Source organism: Ovis canadensis, chromosome Y (genome assembly GCF_042477335.2).
Source record: "Ovis canadensis isolate MfBH-ARS-UI-01 breed Bighorn chromosome Y, ARS-UI_OviCan_v2, whole genome shotgun sequence".
Classification (NCBI taxonomy): Eukaryota; Metazoa; Chordata; class Mammalia; order Artiodactyla; family Bovidae; genus Ovis; species Ovis canadensis.
The window spans coordinates 2,198,424-2,219,207 of record NC_091271.1 but is presented as its reverse complement, the minus strand read 5'-3'; the positions used below and the strand labels follow the sequence as shown (position 1 = coordinate 2,219,207).

Sequence of the window (20,784 nt, the reverse complement as noted above, 5' to 3'; positions counted from 1 at the left end):
CTACAAAGCTTGTCACAGCAGTTTTGATAATGAGTTAATTGGTTGATTGATCCTTTGTGGGGTTATTAAAGAATCTTTTTTGATATAGCCTGTCTCTTTTGTAATCTTTATGATTCTTACCTATGAAACGTTGTCATGTGGGAAAGAAGATACGTTTCCTTCTTTCTCAATCTGGGGACCTTTGATTTCCTTTTCTCATCTAATTGCTCTAAGGGTGTCAGTGCTTTGTTGAAGTGCGGTGCAGAGTGTGCGTCCTTGCCTTCTTCTTGACTTCGGAGGAAAAGCTTTCATTCTGTCCCCATTGCTGTGCTCTTTTCATAATGGCATATCTTATGTTGATGTTGGTATAATTTATTGTCGGTAGTTTGTTGAGTGTTCCATCTTGAAAGGTTGTCAAATTTTTGTCGAATGTTTTTTTCTGTATCGAGATGATCCTGTTTTTTTCCCCCCTTTAATCTGTTAATGTAGCGTGTCATATTAATTGGTTTTGTATGTTGACTTCTCCTTGCCTTATAGGAATAAAATCCACTTGGTCATGGGGTCAGATCTTTTTATTTATTTGTTTTAATTGAAGGACAATTGCTTTACAAAAGTTGCTTTCTGCCCAATACCAACATGAATCAGCCATAGGTATACATGTGTCCCCTCCCTCCCAACTTCCTCCCTATCCCACCCCTGTAGGTTGTTAGCAGCCCCTGTTTGAGTTCCCTGAGTCATTCAGCAAATTCACATTGGCTCTCTACTTTACATCTGGTAATGTAAGTTTCCATGTTACTCTCTCCATACATCTCACCCTCTCCTTCCTCCCCTCCCCCCTCCATCTGTTCTCTCTGTCTGTTTCTCCAAATCTTTTTAATATGTGTTGAAGTTGGTTTGCAAGTATTTTAATTTTGCATCAGTATTTGTCAGGAGTATTGGTTTCTAGTTTTCCTTTCTTGTGTCTTTGGGAAATCATCAAACTATTAGAACCGTGCTTGCTCCATACAGTTACCAGGATTAGTGGTAATTCTTTTGTAAATGTTTGGTGGAATTTGGTCCTGTATTTTTCTTAGAGGTTTCTGACTGCTTTTTAAATCTCTCTAGTTATAATGGGCTTCCCTGGTGACTCAAATCATAAAGAATCTGCCTGCAGTGCGGGAGACCCAGGTTCTGTCCCTGGGTCGGAAGGTTCCCTGGAGAAAGGAATGGCTGTCTAGTCCAGTATTCTTGTCTGGAGAAATTCCATGGACAGAGGAGGTCACAAAGAGTCGGACATGACTGACTGGCTAACACTTTCACTTTCAACACTTCTCAATTTTTTTATTTCTTAATAAGTAAAAGGGTTTGTATGTTTCTGAGAATTTGCCAGTACCTCCTATATTCTGTCATTTATAGGCATTATTGGTCATAGTACTTCCTTATCTTTAGAAACTTTCTTTGACCTCAGTTGTAATCACTCCTGTTTCATATCTGTTTTTAGTTATTTGAATCTTTTTTTCTCTTTTCCTAAGTCTAGGTGTGGGTTTTCCTATACAGTTTTTTCAAAACCTCAACTCTTGGTTTGTTGATTTTTATATTTTTCTGCTTTCTATTTTATCTGTGGTTTAATCTTTCTTATTTACCTGTTTCCTTCTGCTAAACTTGAGTTTAGTTTGTTTTCCATTTTCTGTTTCCTAGAGGTCTAAAAATAGAGTTCAGATTTAAGATCTTTTCTCTTCTTTACTGTAAGCATTTAACAGTTCAGACTTTGCTTTTAGCACAGTCTTCTCTCTGTGTTATAAATTTTGTAATGTTGTCTTTTTGTTTTCATCCATGTCTTTAAAATTTTCCATGTGATTTTTTTTCTTAGACCCATTTGTGGTGTAAGAGTGAGTTGTTTGTCCACATTTGGGGAATTTTCTTTTTTTCTTGAGTTTATTTCATTGTTGTTAGGGAAGATACTTTTATGGTATCAATCTCTTAAAGTTGTTAATTTTGGCCTAACACGTGGCCTCTCATAGAGAATGTTTTATGTGTCCTTGAGATGCACGTGTTTTATGCTTTTGTTGGGCTGTGTGATCCATACATGCCTGTTCAACTTGGGCGTTGAAATCTCATACTGTTCCTGTGCCACTATTTCTGTCTTCCTTTCCCTTAATGTCTGCTTCTTTTTTCTGAGATATCTAATGTTAGACGTGTATATATTTTTACTTGTTACAGCGTTTTGGTAAGGTGACGGTTTTACCGTTATACCGATGTATCTCATTGCACGTTTGTTTTTCTTCAGTTTGTTCTGTCTGATGTGACAGTCTCCCCTGCTCTCTTTAGGATGGACTGTCTGTTTCCGTCCTTTCCCTTTTCGCCTTTCCGCGTCCTTAGGTGTATGAGTACTACCTGTTTCAATTCTCTGACAAACTCTGTGTCTCTTGCCCTGGGTTTTTCCTCCTGTTACTTCTAGTGGCCCCTGCTCATGTGCATCGTAGGGTGGTGAAAGACAGGCACCCTGGACACTGAAATTTCGGAAGGAATATATTGAATGTTTCCTTCCCATCATGATGTTTCTTGAGATAGTCTTGCTTAATAACTATATATTTTTTTCCATATTCTTTTTTGCCATGATTTTTAATTCTCCAAGAAGTTTTTTTACTTTACTATTGTGATTATTTTTTTTTTGTCATAATCTAATGACTCTTCTAATTTCAAATTTTCAAAAATTTTGAACAATGATTAAAAATCCATATTAATTGGAGGATCTCATAAGGCCTTAGGAAAAACCATTAGAAATTAAGATTAGAGATGCATAATTTCTCCAGATACCCCTGCAGGGATCTGTTAGAACACATACTTCAACCAAGTCAATCCTTACCCCTTACCACCCTTTCTCTTTTGCATGAAAATGAGAACTGTTCATGGCCCTTTTGGTGACGTGTTGTTTCATTTCAGGAACAACTGACCTCTGAGGATGTGGCCATCGAATTCTCTCAGGAGGAGTGGGAATTCCTGGACGCTGCTCAGAGGGCCTTGTACAGGGACGTGATGCTGGAGACCTACAGGAACCTGCTGTCTGTGGGTGAGGATGACTTCCTCCCAGAGCTGCCCTTGGGTATCTGCATTTTCCCTGTGTGCCCCTTGGGAGGCCCTGATGTCTTTCATCTGAGAGTTCTGGTGACTCGGGCATGACACAGCCTCACGAGGTTAAACTGACCGTCTTCAGACGCTGTGTCTGTTTCATGTCCCTGAGTAAGGATCACACCTGCACCCCCTGCATTGGAAATGCAGAGGCTTAACCACTGGATCACCAGGGGAGTCCCAGAATTTCTGTTTCGGATCTGAATATCATCTCCACATTGGAGCACGAGAAAATCTCTGGACAGTGGGGAGTGATGTAAGAATAGCTAAAAATAGAATGCATAAAGAAAAATGAGTATCTCAAAAGGGCTGGTTTTTTCTGTTTAGGAGTGGGGCAAGCTGGTGGATTGGATCCTCTGTGGTTGTTACTTAGAAAAATGTAAAGAGAGTAGGTAGAGAGATCATCTTTTTGATCCTAGATCTACGAGGGGAGCGTATGTGAATCTCGTGGGCTCTGAGCTTGCCGTCTGTAGGTCGAGTGCATGGTCCCAGCTCCAGATCCTGTAATGTCTGACCTTCGTGTTTATTATCTTTACGCTTGTGCTGCTCTACCCAGTCTGGGAATGTCGGCTGTTCCCGATGTTCCATTCTCCTTACTTTGTATCATTTTACGTCTTGAATTTCTTTGAAATATATTCCTGAGGGTCTGAAGTTTTATCTGGTTTCCTTGCTGTGATAATCCACCTATGTTTAATTGGCAGCCTCTGCTGAGTCTCTGTGGAGTGGATTTACTAGACAATAGAAAACTGTGATGGAGACACTGTTCCTAATGTTATTTTCTTGCTCTGCACAAAGTCACCACTTGAAGCTATCTAGCAGAGTGGTCAGTATGTTCTAGGATGATGAGAGAGAAAGTATCACGAGAGCCTGATACATCTTTCCAGGTTATTTTCAGGCTTTGGAGACTCTGTCAAGGGCACCATGACAGTGTTGTTCATGTGCATCAAGGACCGTATATTTTAGCCTCTGTAAATGGTATGGGAGTTTATCCCAGGACAACTTTGTCCAAGTTCACATTCTCATATCTATGGGGCTATTGGCTGCACTGATGTTCTGTGCATTGTAGGTATTTTTTTTTTAAATTTTACCATTGAGTTCAAATTTCTGTGTTACTCTTCATGTTTCTGTTTTGTATCTGCAACGCGTTGGATAGTTGATTGGGGAATGGTCCGTATGTTGGAACTGGTGATCAGTCCCTCTTAAAATTTTTATATATATATTCTTTGTACTCATTTATTATCAGATGTATGATTTCCACATATTTTCTCTTTTACTGTTGATTGTCTTTTCAAACTCACTGCACTTTAATGCACAGTAGTTTATAATTTTGATATAGTCCAGTTTATTAATATCTGGTTTTATTTTGTGGCCTGTGCTTTTGGTGTTATATCTGGTAAATCATTTGTGGGTCCAATTTCCAGAAACATTTCCTGCACGTATACTTCTAGGACTTTTATACATTTGGGACGTAGGTTTAGGTCTTTGAACCATTTTGAGTTCGTTTTTGTCTGCCGTGTAAGATAATGTTCCAAGTAAATTCTTTTGCTGGTGGGTATTCACTTTTGTCAACACGTCTCATTTCATAGACTGCTCCCCCCATTTAGTAGTTTTTATGCCCTTGTGAAACATCTTTTGAACATCTCCGCAAGAGGTGTTTTTGGTTTTGTTTTAACCATTCTTTTTAGGTCTGCTGCTGCTGCTGGCTGCTAAGTCACGTCGGTTGTGTCCGACTCTGCGGCCCCACAGACGGCAGCCCACCAGGATTCTCCAGGCAAGAACACTGGAGTGGGTTGCCATTTCCTTCTCCAGTGCATGCACCCACGTGTGCACGCTAAGTCGCTTCAGCTGTGTCCGACGCTGTGCAGCCCCACAGACGGCAGCCCACCAGGCTCCTCTGTCCCTGGGATTCTCCAGGCAAGAACACTGGAATGGGTTGCCATTTCCTTCTCCACTTTTTAGGTATAGTTAATTTACAATGTTGTGTTTCAGGTACACAGCAGTTTACAAGATACTCAGTGTAGTTCCCGGAGCTATATCGTAGGTTCTTGTTATTTATCTATTTTGTATATACATTAGTTTGTATATATTCAGACTGCTAATTTATCTCTCCCTTTCCAGCCCCCATCACCATCCTGTACTATCCCCTTTGGTAACCATAAGTTTGTTTTTTATTCTGGTGAGTTTATTTTGTGAATAAGTTCATTTGTATCATTCATTTCAGTTCAACATATAATATCCTCTGATATTTGTCTTTCTCTGATTTCACTTAGAATAATCCCTAAGTCTGTCTGTATTGCTGCAAAAGGCATTACTTCATTGTGTTTTATGCTGTGAAGGTGGCAACCCACTCCAGTGTTCTTGCCTGGAGAATTTCATGGACAGGGGAGTCTGGCAGGCTGCAGGCCACGGGGTCTTAAAGAGCTGGACACGGCCGAGCTACTGTTACTTCCCAATATTCCCTTGTCTATATGTACCAGATATTCTTTCTCCCTTTGTCTGTCAGTGAACATTTAGGTTGCTGCCGTGTTTTGGCTGGTGTAAATAGTGCTGCTAAATACATTGGTGTGCATGTATCATTTTGAATTAGTTTTCATCCTTTCTGGATATATGCCCAGGATTGGAATTGCTGGTTCCTCTGATAGCTCTATTTTTAGTTCTTTATGGAACCTCCACGCTATTTTCCAAAGTGGCAGTACCAATTTATGTTCCTTCCAGCAGTGTAGGAGGGTTCTCTTTTCTCCACACCCTCTCAAGCATTTGTTGTTTGTAGACTGTTTGATGGTGGTCATTCTGACCAGTGGGAGGTGATACATTTTTGTGGTTTTGATTTGCATTTCTCTCATAAGTAGAGACGTGGAACATCTTTTCAGGTGACTGTTGGCCATCTATTTGTCTCCTTTGGAGAAATATCTGTTTTGATCTTCTGCTCATTTTTTGATCGGGTTGTTTGTTTGTTTTGATATTAAGCTGTATGAGCTATTTGTATATGTTGGAAATAAATCCCTTATAGGTAGCATCGTTTGCATATAGTCTCCTAGTCCAGAAGTTGTCATTTTGTTCTTTATTTGGTTTCCTTCACTTTGCAAAAAGGTTTTAAGTTGAATTAGGTCTCATTTGTTTGGTTTTGCTTTTATCACTGTGACTGTTAAGACATAGATCCAGCAACATATTATCAGTGTTTTGCATTTGTTTTCCACTATGAATTTTATACTATCTGGTCTTGCATTTAGATGTTTAATACATTTTGGGTTTATTTTTGTATGTGGTGTTAGAGGATGTTATAATTTCATTCTTTTTCATGTAACTGTCCATTTATCCCAGCATCACTTATTAAAGAGACTTCTTCATTCTATATTCTTTCCCCCTTTGTTATAGAATAATTGACCATAAGTAAATTGCTTTGTTTCTGGGTTTTCTCTCCTGCTCTACTGATCTCTGTTTCCGTTTTGTGCCATTATCATACTACTTCCCTGGTGGCTCAGGTGGTAAAGCGCCTGCCTGCAGTGCAGGAGACCCAGGTTCAGTCCCTGGCTCAGGAAGCTCTCCTGGAGAAGGAAATGGCAACCCACTTCAGTATTCTTGCCTGGAAAATCCCATGGACAGAGGAACCCGGTAGGCTGCAGTCCATGGGGTCGCAAAGAATCGGACACAACTGAGCGACTTCACTTCCACTTTGATGACTGTAAGTTTGTAGTATAGTCTAAACTGAGGGAACATGATTCCTCCAGCTCTTCCTTCTCAAGATCATTTTAGATATCAGAGTCTTTTGTATTTGTTACAAATTAAGTTTTTCTTTGTTTTATGAAATATGTCATTGTTAATTTGATAAGGGTTGCATTGAATATGTAGATTGCCTTGGACAGTATGGTCATTTTGACAGTGTTACTTCTTTCAATCCAAGAACATGGTGTATGTTTCCATCTGTTTGTGTCATCTTTGGTATCAGTCATCAGCATCTTATAGTTTTATGAGTACAGTTCTTTTGACTTTTTAGGTAGGTGTATTCCTTAGAATTGTATTCTTTTGTATGAGCTGGTGAATGGGATTGTTTCATTAATTTCACTTTCTGATGTATCATTATTAGTGTATAGACATGCAGCAGTTTTCTGGATATTTTGTATCCAGCAAGGTTCCTCTGTTCATTGATGAGGTCTAGTAGTCATCTGGTGGCATCTTTGGGATTTTCTGTGTGTAGCACCATACTCACAGTTTAGCTTCTTTTTTATTTTTATTTACCTTGAATTCCTTTTATTTCTTTTCCTTTTCTGATTGTTGTGGCTAGGACTTCCAAAAATGTGTTCAATAAAAGTGGCAATAGTGAACATTCTTGTCTTATTCAGGTTGTTAAGGGTAATGCTTTTGGTTTTTCCCTGTTGAGTATGATGTTAGCTGTGTGTTTGACATATACAGTCTTTAATTATGTTGAGGTAGGCTCCATCTGTGCTGACTTTCTGAAGGGTTTTTTTTTTTTTTAATCATAAATGGCACTTGAATTTTGTCAGAAGCTTTTCTGCATCTAATGATCATCATAGGTTTTTAGTCTTCAGCTCTTACTGGGGTGCATCCTACTGGTTAACTTGTGGATATTGAGAGGTCTTGCATCCCTGCAATAAATCCCGCTTGATCATGATGTGGTCCTTTTATGCTTTAGTAACTGTTTGAAACTGCTCTTTTGAACTCAGGGAAGATCCAGGAGAATGAAGCCTTTTTCTACAAAAAGGAGTTGGATCCCTCAGAAAGGCTTTTGTAACTGGGAAGGTCCTCCAGAGTCAGTTTCAATCCCTCCTTTTCTTTGATACTCCTCAATCTTGAGATGAACATGTGTGGAAGAAGAAACGAAATAAATGTCCAGTAGAGAGGTTAATCATACTTGGCAGAGGAACCCAGATTTAGATAGCCTTTTCCTGGATTTTCCTTCTAATTTCGGCTAATAAGATTCTTACACAATATCTGGGAATATTGTATATGTTTTTCTTGAATATAAGCATTCCATTGTAACTTACAAAAGTCACAGTTGGATACATTACATTGTAAATAGTATGTATAACAGGTATTATCCTGCTTTTCCATATATCACAGTCACTTTTAAAATCTCTCTTGCTTCTGTCCCCTACCCATAGTATAATGCCCATAAACTTGCTGAACCAGTTCTTTTCTTTTAAGGTCAGTATATTAGTTTGTGCTCTCAGTTATTTTCACAAAGACATGCAGTCACAAGCTGATATCTGACATAAACCTGTGTGCCCTATGCTCCACGCAGTCCCTTTCTTAGTCCTGACCATTCCTTACATAGTACCTTGATATGGACGGAAACATCGTTCTTACGTACGACATCCCTCCACCTTCTACATACTCTCACTGTAAAGACCATCTCTGGTCATTTATGGAACAAGTTTCTCAGGACATGACCTAGATCACTCTGTGTATCCGTGATGACTCACAACCCATTTTGAGATGGGATCACTGAATAATAGTTAAACAGACTACTTCTGTCTTGTATCTTCCTTGAGATTTTCCGAGTTCCTTGTATTTTTAAAAAATAGTTTCTAATCTATTCTTTCGGTGGGTGGTCATATTGACAAATAAGTTTGCTCCGTCTGTAGGTTCAGATTCATTTCCCGCTTCTCTTGCCACTTTGTGTACCAATTGGGTGTGTCTCCTGCTCTGATTAGAGAAAAACATGGTATTTTACCTCAAGCCTTTCAAAGCAAATGAGTGCGGTCAGTTGGCTTATAGTAATGCATGTTTTATAGTAAATACTCAAAATTTACTTTTGTTTAAAAAAGGTAATATCTATATTCTGTCATGTTCTTTATGATATGACTCTATCTACATTATATCTTTTTAAAATTTTATTAATTTTTTAATTGAAGGGTAATTGCTTTACAGAATTTTGTTTTCTGTCAGACTTCAGCTACATTATATCTTGTATGCTTTTCACTTGCAACATTTTTCAGCAATATTGTGTCAGACCCAAGTCAATAAATACACAAAGCACTCACTTTTTATTATATTTTGGTGCCATTAAACCAGATAATTAAGAATAGTGCATGGCTAGAGAGAAGCCTTCCTTGGTGGCTCAGTGGTAAAGAATTCACCTGCTGATGCAGCAAGATGCAGGTTTGATCCCTGAGTCGGGAAGATCCTGTGGAGAAGGAAATGGCAACCCACTCTACTATTCTTGCCTGGAAAATCCCGCCTGGAAAATCCCATGGATGGAAGAGCCTGCTAGGCTGCAGTCCATGGGGTCGCTAAGAGACTGAGCAACTTCACTTTTACTTTTCGCTTTCATGCATTGGAGAAGGAAATGGCAACCCCCTCCACTATTCTTGCTTGGGTAATCCCATGGACAGAGGAGTCCAGTGGGCTACAGTCCACAGTGTCACAGAGAGGCAAACACGACTGAGCGACTGAACAACAGCAACATAGGTGGGGATTGCTTTGTTTATTTGCTGTTAGAAAACTGGTGACTATTTTACATCTTAATTTATGTCATTTATAGATGGTGGTCTTTTCGCATGTATTCTGCAATACAGCTGACACATACTACTTGTTCACATTGTAAAGTGCCTTTTCTTTTTGGGTGCATGGTTCTATAGCAGATTTAGAAAACTGTGTTGTTTCCAAAAACTTGTTTTAGTCATAGTCTTCATTTTCTCATTTGTTTTCAATGGTAAACAACCAATTATGAATAGTTAATTATTAATTGGGTAAGCTTGGTTTTGGATTATTTACTGTTATATAATATGTTGTTTATAATTTATTTATGTACAGTAAATATGCAGAATACAATGATAGTATAATATTTTTCTTTTCAATTTGAGACAACTGTGGTTTGAAACGTTCCTAGGGGTTCTGGTAGAAAAATACCCTGTTTTTGAGAGTTGGCCTAAGATTGTCCAATGTGAGTGTGTTTGGCATATGGTTTTTAAAACTAGGCTACCTTAACAGTGAATTTATGTTATCATGCTTTCTTAAGTTAAAAATTCTGTTCCTTGAAACTTCAGGTCAACATTGTGGTGTTTCATAACTTGGTGTAAGTGTTACTTTTGGTGTAATATATATTCAACATGAAAGATTTATTTTTGAAATATTGTGAGCAGGATACCTGTGGTTCTTTTTATCTTGTAGATATCTCTCCTACACATGTGACCAAGCATTTACAACCCAAAGCGACCAGTGATAAACGAGAAACATTCCAAACATTGATGCTGGGAAACCCTGAAAGCTGTGAAATCGAATGCTTTAATCTTTGGGAAAGTCAGGAAAATATGTGTGACTTTGAGTGTCTGCAGAGAGATGACAAAAGAAATTACAAAGGCGCACCTGTAAGCCTTAATGGAAATGTGCCTGATGGAAGAGATTTGCATGATAGAAAGGATGCAGGAATCAAGCCCTTTGGAAACAGGCTTGGATTTAACTTCCAGGATAAACTGCAGATATTTCAAACTGGAGGGATAATTTCTGAATATAATGAAGTTAAGAGATCTGTCAACAACAGTTCCTCATTTTCACCACTTCAGAGAATTCCTCCTTGTGCCCAAACCAGTGTTTCTAATATATATGGGAGTGATGTTGTGGATCCTTCAGGAATAACACAAGACCTCAAAGCACAGAGGGAAAAACCTTACAAATGTAATGAGTGTGGGAAAGCCTATCGTAAGGGCTCATACCTCATTAAACATCAGGCCATCCATATAAGAGAGAAATCACATAAATGTGAAGTATGTGACAGATTGTTTGATCAAAGTTCACAGCTTGCACGTCATTTGAAAATTCATTCTGAAGTGAAATGTTACAAATGTAATGAGTGTGGCAAAAACTTTAATGATAGCTCCACCCTTGCTAAACATCAGATAATCCACTCAGGAGCAAACTTACATAAATGTGATATATGTGGTAAAATCTTTGGTCAGAATTCATTGCTTGTAAGTCATCAGAATATCCATGCAAGAAAGAGAAGTTACCAGTGTAATGAGTGTGGCAAAACCTTTACTGACAGCTCAAACCTCAGGAGACATCAGAAAATTCATACAGGAAAGAAATTATTTAAATGCGATATATGTGACAAGGTCTTCATCCGAAATGCACACCTTGCTGGCCATCAGAGGGTTCATACTGGAGAGAAACCTTACAAATGTAATGAATGTGGCAAGCACTTCAGTCAGCCTTCACAGTTCATAAGTCATAAGAGATTTCATACTGGAGAGAGACCTTACAAATGTGATGAGTGTGGCAAGGCCTTTCGTGTAAAGTCAATCCTTTTAAGTCATCAGACAGTTCATACTGGAGAGAAACCTTACAAATGCGATGAGTGTGGAAAAGTCTTCGGTCAAAAACCACATCTTCGACTTCACTGGAGAATTCATACTGGAGAGAGACCTTTCAAATGTAATGAGTGTGGCAAGTTCTTCAGTCGAAATTCACACCTTACAAGTCATCGGAGAATACATATAGAGAAACCTTTCAAGTGTTTCGAGTGTGGAAAATCCTTTACTCAGGTCTCAGCACTCACTAAACATCAGAAAATCCATACATGAGAGAAACTCTTGTGAATGTGGTATATGGTAGAAGTCTTCAAAATTCACAGTTCAAAATTCACACCCTACTGTTGGTCAGAGAATTCACACTGCTGAGAAACCATACAAATATCACGAGTGTGGCAACATCTTGGGCTTCATGAGAAAATTCATACTGGATAGAAGCCAGATATATATGTGTTTATTAGTCAGGTCTTTAGAACATGAATTCATTCTGGAAAGATTCCTCATCAATTTCACAGATGTGGAAAAAGAAAAAAAAAAAAAACAACACCATCCTCACAGCTAACATCTTACCAGTAGTATCAGAGTATTTATCCTGGAGAAAACACACAGCAATGTAATGTGTGTGGCAAGGATCTTACCCAAAAGTCACAAGACAGGAATATAGTGGAGCCATACTTCCCAGACTCAGTGGTTGAAGCAAATCCTTTACCCTTTTCACTATATGTATTCTCTGATGATTTTAGTTCAGACACTCAGCAACTGCAGTTAAGTCCATATTTGAAGAGAAGCTATAGAGATGTTTTCATGTAAAAGAAACCCGAATTCTAACTTGGCAAAGATGATTCTTTGGGACAGTATCCCACCATCTTTTTGGTCTCCTGGCTTTCTGAATAAAGTCACTATTCCTTGCCCAGCAAGTAGTCGCTCAGTTTATTGGCGTGCTGTGTGGTGAGCTCTAAGAGCTTGACTTTAGTAAAACATTGATCAGACGCATTTGCTACATGCGTTTCACGATGGTCTCTGGGAAGGAATCAGTGAGATGAAGGGGCTGACTTCATGAGATACGAATCATTACATCCATGTTTCCTGGAAAAATACACAGCCTAAATTATGAAATTCAATAGCGTGTGTGAATTAGCAACAGGGAGGGTGGGAAATAATGTTAAACTAGTACATGACTCGTCATGGTCAGTAGGATCAGGAAGCCCTTCTCTATGTAGTCCAGCCTGTTATAAAACATAATGTTCTACCAACTGACCTTGAACAGAGCAGGCAAGATTTTAAAAGGCCTGGGCTTGGAGGAGAGGGACAGTTTCCAGGAACTGATGGTGTGCTAGGAACAATGCATAGGAAAAGGGTCATGTTCTCCATTGGATAGAAATAGCTGTTGGATGTATGATTAAAGAAGAGTTACTCTTATTTGTGGAAATTGAAGACAGAGCTGTCACAGTCTTTGTAGACCGGGACCTGGGGACGGGAGTCGACGAGAAGAAGGAAGCAGGGGACCCAAGTGTCGAGTGAAACAAGGGTGCTTTATTTGCAATAACGCATGTTTCTATATCTTCATACAAGGCAGCTGTAGGCAGTAAAAAAAATAAATGAGGAAAAAGAAAGCCAAGCAAATAACAATCTTGAAAGGGCCAAGAAAGCATTCCATATGCTGAGTAAGAGGGGAATAACTGAATAGATTACCTTCAAGTGAAAGGTCACTGAAGGGAGTCACTGAAAGGAGTCCAAGCAGATGCCCTTTCTCATGACCTCAGTCCTGAGAGCTACGTGTAGCTCTGCTCATTGCTGCTTTCCAGGAACTGATAAGGAATAGAGTCCTTGAGAAACACAAAAGAAGAAACTAACATATTGGATCCTTTAAAGTTGAACGTCCCCTGACAGTTCCCTCTATTTTTTCATAATTGGAGATGACTGTAGATACTTTTGTGAAAAAGGCCCTGACCAAGTGAGTTTGTTTAGTTTGAACAATTTTAGTTGAAAGCCATCAGTATATTACAAATATAATCACCAGGATAATTATCAGCATTATAGTTCCAGATCCAATACTATGTGTAATGCTTTGAAGCCATCTTCGAGGGTCTCGCCCAGATAATTGACCAGCTAGCTGTTCAGCTAAGGTTTCCAAACCTTTGGAAGAGGGTAGACTCTTAGAGAAGGTTTGAAGGATTTCCTTTTGCAACAATTGTACACATTTCAGTTCAGATCAGTCGCTCACACTCTTTGTGACCCGATTAATCACAGCACACCAGGCCTCCCTGTCCATCACCAACTCCTGGAGTTCACTCAGACTCATGTCCATAGAGTCGGTGATGTCATCCAGCCATCTCATCCTTTGTCATCCCCTTCTCCTCCTGCCCCCAATCGCTCCCAGCATTAGGGTCTTTTCCAATGAGTCAACTCTTCGCACGAGGTGGCCAAAGTATTGGAGTGTCAGCATCAGCATCAGTCCTTCCAATAAACACCCAGGACTGACGTCCTTCAGGATGGACTGGTTGGATCTCCTTGAGTCTCCAAGGGACTCTCAAGAGTCTTCTCCAACACCACAGTTCAAAAGCATCAAATCTTTGGCACTCAGCTTTCTTCACAGTCCACCTCTCAAATCCATACATGACCACAGGAAAAACCATAGCCTTGATTAGATGGTCCTTTATTGGCAAAGTAACGTCTCTGCCTTTTAATATGCTATCTAGGTTGGTCATAACTTTCCTTCCAAGGAGTAAGCGTCTTTTAATTTCATGGCTGCAGTCACCATCTGCAGTGATTTTGGAGCCCCCCAAAATAAAGTTTGACACTGTTTCCACTGTTTCCCCATCTTATTTCCCATGAAGTGATGGGACCAGATGCCATGATCTTCGTTTTCTGAATGTTGAGCTTTAGGCCAACTTTTTCACTCTCCTCTTTCACTTTCATTAAGAGGCTTTTTAGCTCCTCTTCACTTTCTGCCATAAGGGTGGTGTCATCTGCATATCTGAGGTTATTGATATTTCTCCCAGCAGTCTTGATTCCAGCTTGTGCTTCTTTCAGCCCAGCGTTTCTCATGATGTACTCTGCATCTAAGTTAAATAAGCAGGGTGATAATATACAGCCTTGACGTACTCCTTTTCCTATTTGGAACCAGTCTATTGTTCATGTCAGTTCTAACTGTTGCTTCCTGACCTGCATACAGCTTTCTCAAGAGGCAGGTCAGGTGGTCTGGTATGGCCATCTCTTTCAGAATTTTCCACAGTTTATTGTGATCCACATAGTCAAAGGCTTTGGCATAGTCAATAAAGCAGAAATAGATGTTTTTCTGCAACTCTCTTGCTTTTTCCATGATCCAGCAGATGTTGGCAATTGGATCTCTGGTTCCTCTGCCTTTTCTAAAACCAGCTTGAAAATCTGGAAGTTCACAGTTCACGTATTGCTGAAGCCTGGCTTGGAGAATGTTGAGCATCACTTTACTAGCGTGTGAGATGAGTGCAATTGTGTGGTAGTTTGAGCATTCTTTGGCGTTGCTTTTCTTTGGGATTGGAATGAAAACTGACCTTTTCCAGTCCTGTGGCCACTGCTGAATTTTCCAAATTTGCTGGCATATTGAGTGCAGCACTTTCTCAGCATCATCTTCTCAGGATTTGAAATAGCTCAACTGGAATTCCATCACCTCCACTAGCTTTGTTCATAGTGATGCTTTTTAAGGCCCACTTGACTTCACATTCCAGGATGTCTGGCTCTAGGTGAATGATCACCATCGTGATTATCTGGGTCGTGAAGCTCTTTTCTGTACAGTTCTCCTGTGTATTCTTGCCACCTCTTCTTAATATCTTCTGCTTCTGTTAGGTCCATTGCCGGGGTCCAGCCCTGGTGGATCCAGGGAAATTCGAAACAGGGACGGAGTCAGCGGTTAGGAAAGAATTATTTAATTAGAGATATAAAGAGAGATTAGGGAAGAATAGTGTAGTGAGAGAGAGGAGAGAAAATAGAGGAGAAAAAGAGGCTGTATTCCTTGGTTTACATAGAAAGCCAACAAAGCCCCGAGACAAGGGACTTGCACCATCTACGTAGGGCCGCAGGCGCCCACTTGAATAGCGGAGGTACCCCACCTTGGGCTCCCTCTCGCGTGGGTCTTAGAAGCCCAGGTAATAAGTAGACACAGCGAGCCTCTATGCTCCAGAAGGGAATCAACCAGAAAATAGAGTAAGAAAAGAAGACACAGGGGGAGCCAGATTTCCGAGAAACTGGTCCGTCTCTTTGTTTTCCAGGAAAGCTTTTATACTTCAAGTTGTACATAGAGATCAATGGATAATACAAAGTCATGCAGGGTCAGCAGCCCTGACCCTTAACGAGACCAGGCTTTCTCTCTGCATACCTAGCTGTATACACAGGTCTTAGAGGTGATTTGCATCATCTTCTGGCCAGGAGGCCTATTAGCATTTTATGGCCCTTTTCTGATAAGGGTCTGTCAACCAGAAAACTTATTTGCCTTAAAAGTTCTTACTAAAGTCTGGTGCCACTCTCAGAAAGCACTAATTAAGGTTACATTCTTACATAGCAAGGACACAACAATTTATAACAAAGAAAGAGGAGTATAGTAATTTATAACAAAGAGAAAATTCATTAACTCTAAAGTCTAGTATTGCTAATATCAGAACAACTATATTCCTTTTTCTACATCCCAATTACATTGATTAATATCCTCCAGGTGCCTAAAAGATAAAGGATATGGAGGCCTGGTGGCAATCATTAACTCAACAATGAAACCCTTCACCAATGTAATTCTTAGCTCTTTAAAAAGACTTTAATATCTTTAAGATGTTTTAAGCTTCCCGTGCCTCTCGAGGTTGGGGGGCTATAAACAATCACATGCTTAGCTGTAAAAGTCCGGGTAAACCTGTCAGGCATGTTAGAGAGCCATCAGAGGGGTTTGAGCTGAGACACTCCTTTCATATGCAGGAGACTGTTAACTGGAGCTCTAAGTTAAGTTTTTCCAGAGGAAGGTGGTCAAGGATAGCCCCCTGTTAATGTCATAGGAGTTGGTGAAAGTCATAAAATAATAAGACAGACATTCTGGTTTTGGAGTAGATGCTCGAGAAGTTCCAGGGGGCCCCCGCGAGGCCTGATCCCGCCTTTGCATGTCAGGCCCCTTCCTCATGACCTTTGCCATGGGCGGGATTCCCCATGCTGGCTCCCAGCAGTCCATACCATTTCTGTCCTTTATTGAGCCCATCTTTGCACGAAATCTTCCCTCGGTATCTCTGATTTTCTTGAAGAGATATCTAGTTTTTCCTGTTCAGTTGTTTTCCTCTATTTCTTTGCGTTGATCGCTGAGGAAGGCTTTCTTATCTCTCCTTGCTGTTCTTTGGAACTCTGCATTCAGATGCTTATGTCTTTCCTTTTCTCCTTTGCTTTTCACTTCTCTTCTTTTCACAGCTATATGTAAGGCCTCCTCAGACAGCCATTTTGCTTCTTTGCATTTCTTTTCCGTGGGGATGGTCTTGATGTCTGTCTCCTGTGCAATGTCATGAACCTCCATCCATAGTTCATCAGGCACTCTCTCTATCAGATCTAGTCCCTTAAATCTATTTCTCACGTCCACTGTATAATCATAAGGGATTTGATTTAGGTCATACCTGAATGGTGTAGTGGGTTTCCCTACTTTCTTCAATTTAAGCCTGAATTTGGCAATAAGGAGTTCATGATCTGAACCACAGTCATCTCCCAGTCTTGTTTTTGCTGACTGTATAGAGTTTCTCCATCTTTGGCTGCAAAGAATATAATCAGTCTGATTTTGGTGTTGACCATCTGGTGATGTCCATGTGTAGAGTCTTCTCCTGTGTTGTTGGAAGAGGGTGTTTGCTATGACCAGGGCATTTTCTTGGCAAAACTCTATTAGCCTTTGCCCTGCTTCATTCCGTACTCCAAGGCCAAATTTGCCTGTTACTCCAGGTGTTTCTTGACTTCCTACTTTTGCATTCCAGTCCCCTATAACGAAAAGGACATCTTTTTTGGGTGTTAGTTCTAAAAGGTCTTGTGGGTCTTCATAGAACCATTCAGCTTCAGCTTCTTCAGCGTTACTGGTTGGGGCATAGGTTTGGATTACCATGATATTGAATGGTTTGCCATGGAGACGAACAGAGATCATTCTGTCGTTTTTGAGATTGCATCAAAGTACTGCGTTTCGGACTCTTTTGTTGACCGTGATGGCCACTCCATTTCTAAGGGATTCCTGCCTGCAGTAGCAGATGTAATGGTCATCTGAGTTAAATTCACCCATTCCAGAAGTTCGCCGATTCCTAGAATGTCAGCGTTCACCCTTGCCATCTCCTATTTGACCACTTCCGATTTGCCTTGATTCATGGACCTGACATTCCAGGTTCCTATGCAATATTGCTCTTTACAGCATCGGACCTTGCTTCTATCACCAGTCACATCCACAGCTGGGTATTGTTTTTGCTTTGTCTCCATCCCTTCATTCTTTCTGGAGTTATTTCTCCACTGATCTCCAGTAGCATATTGAGCACCTACTGACCTGGGGAGTTCCTCTTTCAGTATCCTATCATTTTGCCTTTTCATACTGTTCATGGGGTTCTCAAGGCAAGAATACTAAAGTGGTTTGCCATTCCCTTCTCCAGTGGACCGCATTCTGTCAGACCTCTCCACCACGACCCGCCCATCTTGGGTGGCCACACACGGCATGGCTTAGTTTCATTGAGTTAGATAAGGCTGTGGTCCGTGTGAGCAGACTGGATAGTTGTCTGTGATCGTGGTTTCAGTCTGTCTGCCCTCTGATGCCGTCTCTCAGTGCCTACTGTCTTACTTGGGTTTCTCTTACCTTGGATGTGGGTATCTCTTCACAGCTGCTCCAGCAAAATGCAGCCGGTGCTCCTTACCTTGGACGAGGGGTATCTCCTCACGGCCAGCCGTCCTGACCTTGAACATGGAGTAGCTCCTCTCGGCCCTCCTGCACTCATGCAGCCACCCCTCCTTGGACGTAGGGTTGCTCATTTTGGCCGCCCTGACCTCGGGCATGGGGTAGCTCCTCTCGGCCGCCGCCCCTGACCTCAGATGTGGGATAGCTCCTCTTGGCTGCCGCCCCGACCTTGGACGTGCAGTAGCTCCTCTAGGCCTGTCCTGTGCTGTCGCAGCTTGACGACAGAGCAGTTAGTTCCCCAACCGAGAATCAAATCCATACCCCCACCCCATTTTTTTTTTCCTTTTTTCTCTGTGCTTAGTTTCACTCACTCATAGTCACATGCTGAGATTTCAAACGTTTCAGACCTCAAGCCAGAGTTCTTGGTGCAAAATGACTGCACAGATACCTCAGTTCAGAGGGCGGTGTGCACACGTGCTGCACACGACACTCAATTCAAGATGGTGGCCACAGGCTGTACATGTAAGGAAGTGTTATTATGTGTATCTTGCAAATACAATTTGATTTGCTCCCAGTTGTAGGCACTATGGTTGAACCAAAGAGGAGGGATACAAAATTGAGTACAATTCCAATCGCAATTTAATAATACTTGTGTTTGTAAATCTATTAATTGATCTCCAATCCATTGGATGGCTCTTTTTAAATCCTGAATTTTATGTTGAACTTTTTCATCTATCTGAACCTATGTCCCATATAGAATGAGCATCTTTAGTCCAGTTTTGAATAGTTCTGTGTTTGAATTGAAGTTTGTAAAGCAATGTCTGTGACAGCAGCAATGGTGTAAATGGCTGTTAACCCCCAAACGCCAAGAATCAATCATCTGATGAATTGCTTAGATCGTCGGAGTAATTTAGTGAGTAACTGGGAGGTAAGTCTTGCGATGGGACCCTCTTTCCAGGGTCGTTGGAGATCTACTGGCAACCACAGACTACGTCGAGATCGAAGACTCAAAAGGGGTTCATTTTTTTAGAGGAATTAAGACATGGATACAATTTGCAATCTATACAAGTCACAGAATGTTAAGTCTTATTAAATTGTAAGTTTTCTATGGGTATAAAAAAAGGAAAGGGAACACAAGCTTGTATAAAATATGCATGATTATAGTGGAAGGAATAGTTACTATGACTATGACTGGTCCCTGTGAAATATCCAGTCCAAGTTCCAGGTTTTTCAGTATTTGTAGCAAGTTTCCAGATGTCCCATTGTTCAGGCCCAATTCATTTATTGAGGACAATTTGAGGGCGAGGAGGTGCCATTCTGCCATCAAGCCAGACAAGGAGTCCTTTGTCCATTGAACTGTTGGTAATCTTCCATGTTACTTGAGTAACATAATCACACATAATAGTGTTAATATCATCTGAGCAGTTAGATAGCTACATACCATAGGGTCCCCAATCAACAATGGTGTAATTGGCCACAAACATTAATTTCCGTGATTTAGCTTGACATCTCTCTCAATAAACAGGAGTATATTTTAAATCCTTATAATAAACACCTAACATTCCAACTTTTGTCCTTTTCCTGGAGTTTTGGTAGTATTGACATGGTTCTAATAAAAGGACAGGGCAGTAAACAGTCTGAAAAATGTGCAGAAGTTCATTTTTGGAGGCAAGATGAAAGCCCACGTTTGTTGACCAACAGTAATACATAATTTTGCTGGGCCCATGCATAAAGGAAGGATTTCACAGCCTAGAGAAATGTTAATTAGTCTTCTTTCTTCCTCAGGATGAGAGGGCCCCTCCAAGCTCCAAGGAGGAGGCATATGTAGTAAGTCATTACTGGATACGACCAGCCCTATAGCTGTGCATTCTACAACCTGCAATAAAGCGGGGTTAGATATATAACGCCGATAAGTGTGATTAATCAGGTCAGCCTGAGCGGGGGAAGGAAAAGCAAGCAAAGCAAGCATAGCGACAAAAATATTTTCTGGATTCCGAGGCATTCCCTGTTGAGAAGCTGGATTTTCAGCTTGATTAGTCAGGGTTTTTATCTGTCCCCAAGTGGGGAGATCATAAGGTCGATGACCTTGAGTGCAGCATTTCTTAGAAATTTTTAAAGTTGCCATGGCTTGTACTGGAAACTCCTCCTCCTGGGGATTTTGCCATTTCTTCCCTGTCTTGAATGCTGGCAGCTCCCCTGGGGCGGATCTTCCGAAGAGGCAGCCAGCTGATTTCGTTGACCACATCTGGAGAAACACAAGCGTACCCCTTTCCCTGTAATATTAATTTTCCAGATTTCCATTGTTTAATCAACCCGTCTTGATACCAAATGGGCAGAGGAAGGGAGGTATCCTTCAATGCTTCGAAATGATTTTCTGCTTTTGTCAAAATATCTCCTTGTGGTAAGTTTAAAAAATTTAAAACAAATAAGCCTGTATTAACAATAGTTATAGGATTAAAGACTATATTGCGTTGGAATCTAGTAAAGTCTGATAAGTGTCAGGGGACGTTCAACTTGAAGGGATCCAATACGTTGCATTTTCTTTCTTTGTGTGCCGTCTCTCAAGGACTCTCT

The 20,784-nt window shown here is 40.6% G+C and overlaps 1 protein-coding gene across 15 annotated transcripts in view; it reads left to right on the top strand.

Moving 5' to 3' along the window:
- LOC138929705 (zinc finger protein 665-like) overlaps nucleotides 1-20,784 on the top strand; it is a 170,482-nt gene that overhangs the window by 10,194 nt on the left and 139,504 nt on the right. For 13 of the 15 annotated variants that reach the window (XR_011446014.1, XR_011446016.1, XR_011446015.1 and 10 more), the window contains exon 4: nucleotides 2,902-3,028. Coding sequence is in view for 1 of the 15 variants with exons in the window: in XM_070289538.1 (XP_070145639.1) it covers nucleotides 2,902-3,028; nucleotides 10,219-11,627 (1,536 nt within the window). In the remaining 14 variants the exon portion in view is untranslated. Of the gene's footprint in view, nucleotides 1-2,901; nucleotides 3,029-6,569; nucleotides 6,770-10,218; nucleotides 12,272-20,784 lie in introns of those variants that run through there. The other 2 variants (XR_011446018.1, XM_070289538.1) reach the window with 2 other exon arrangements.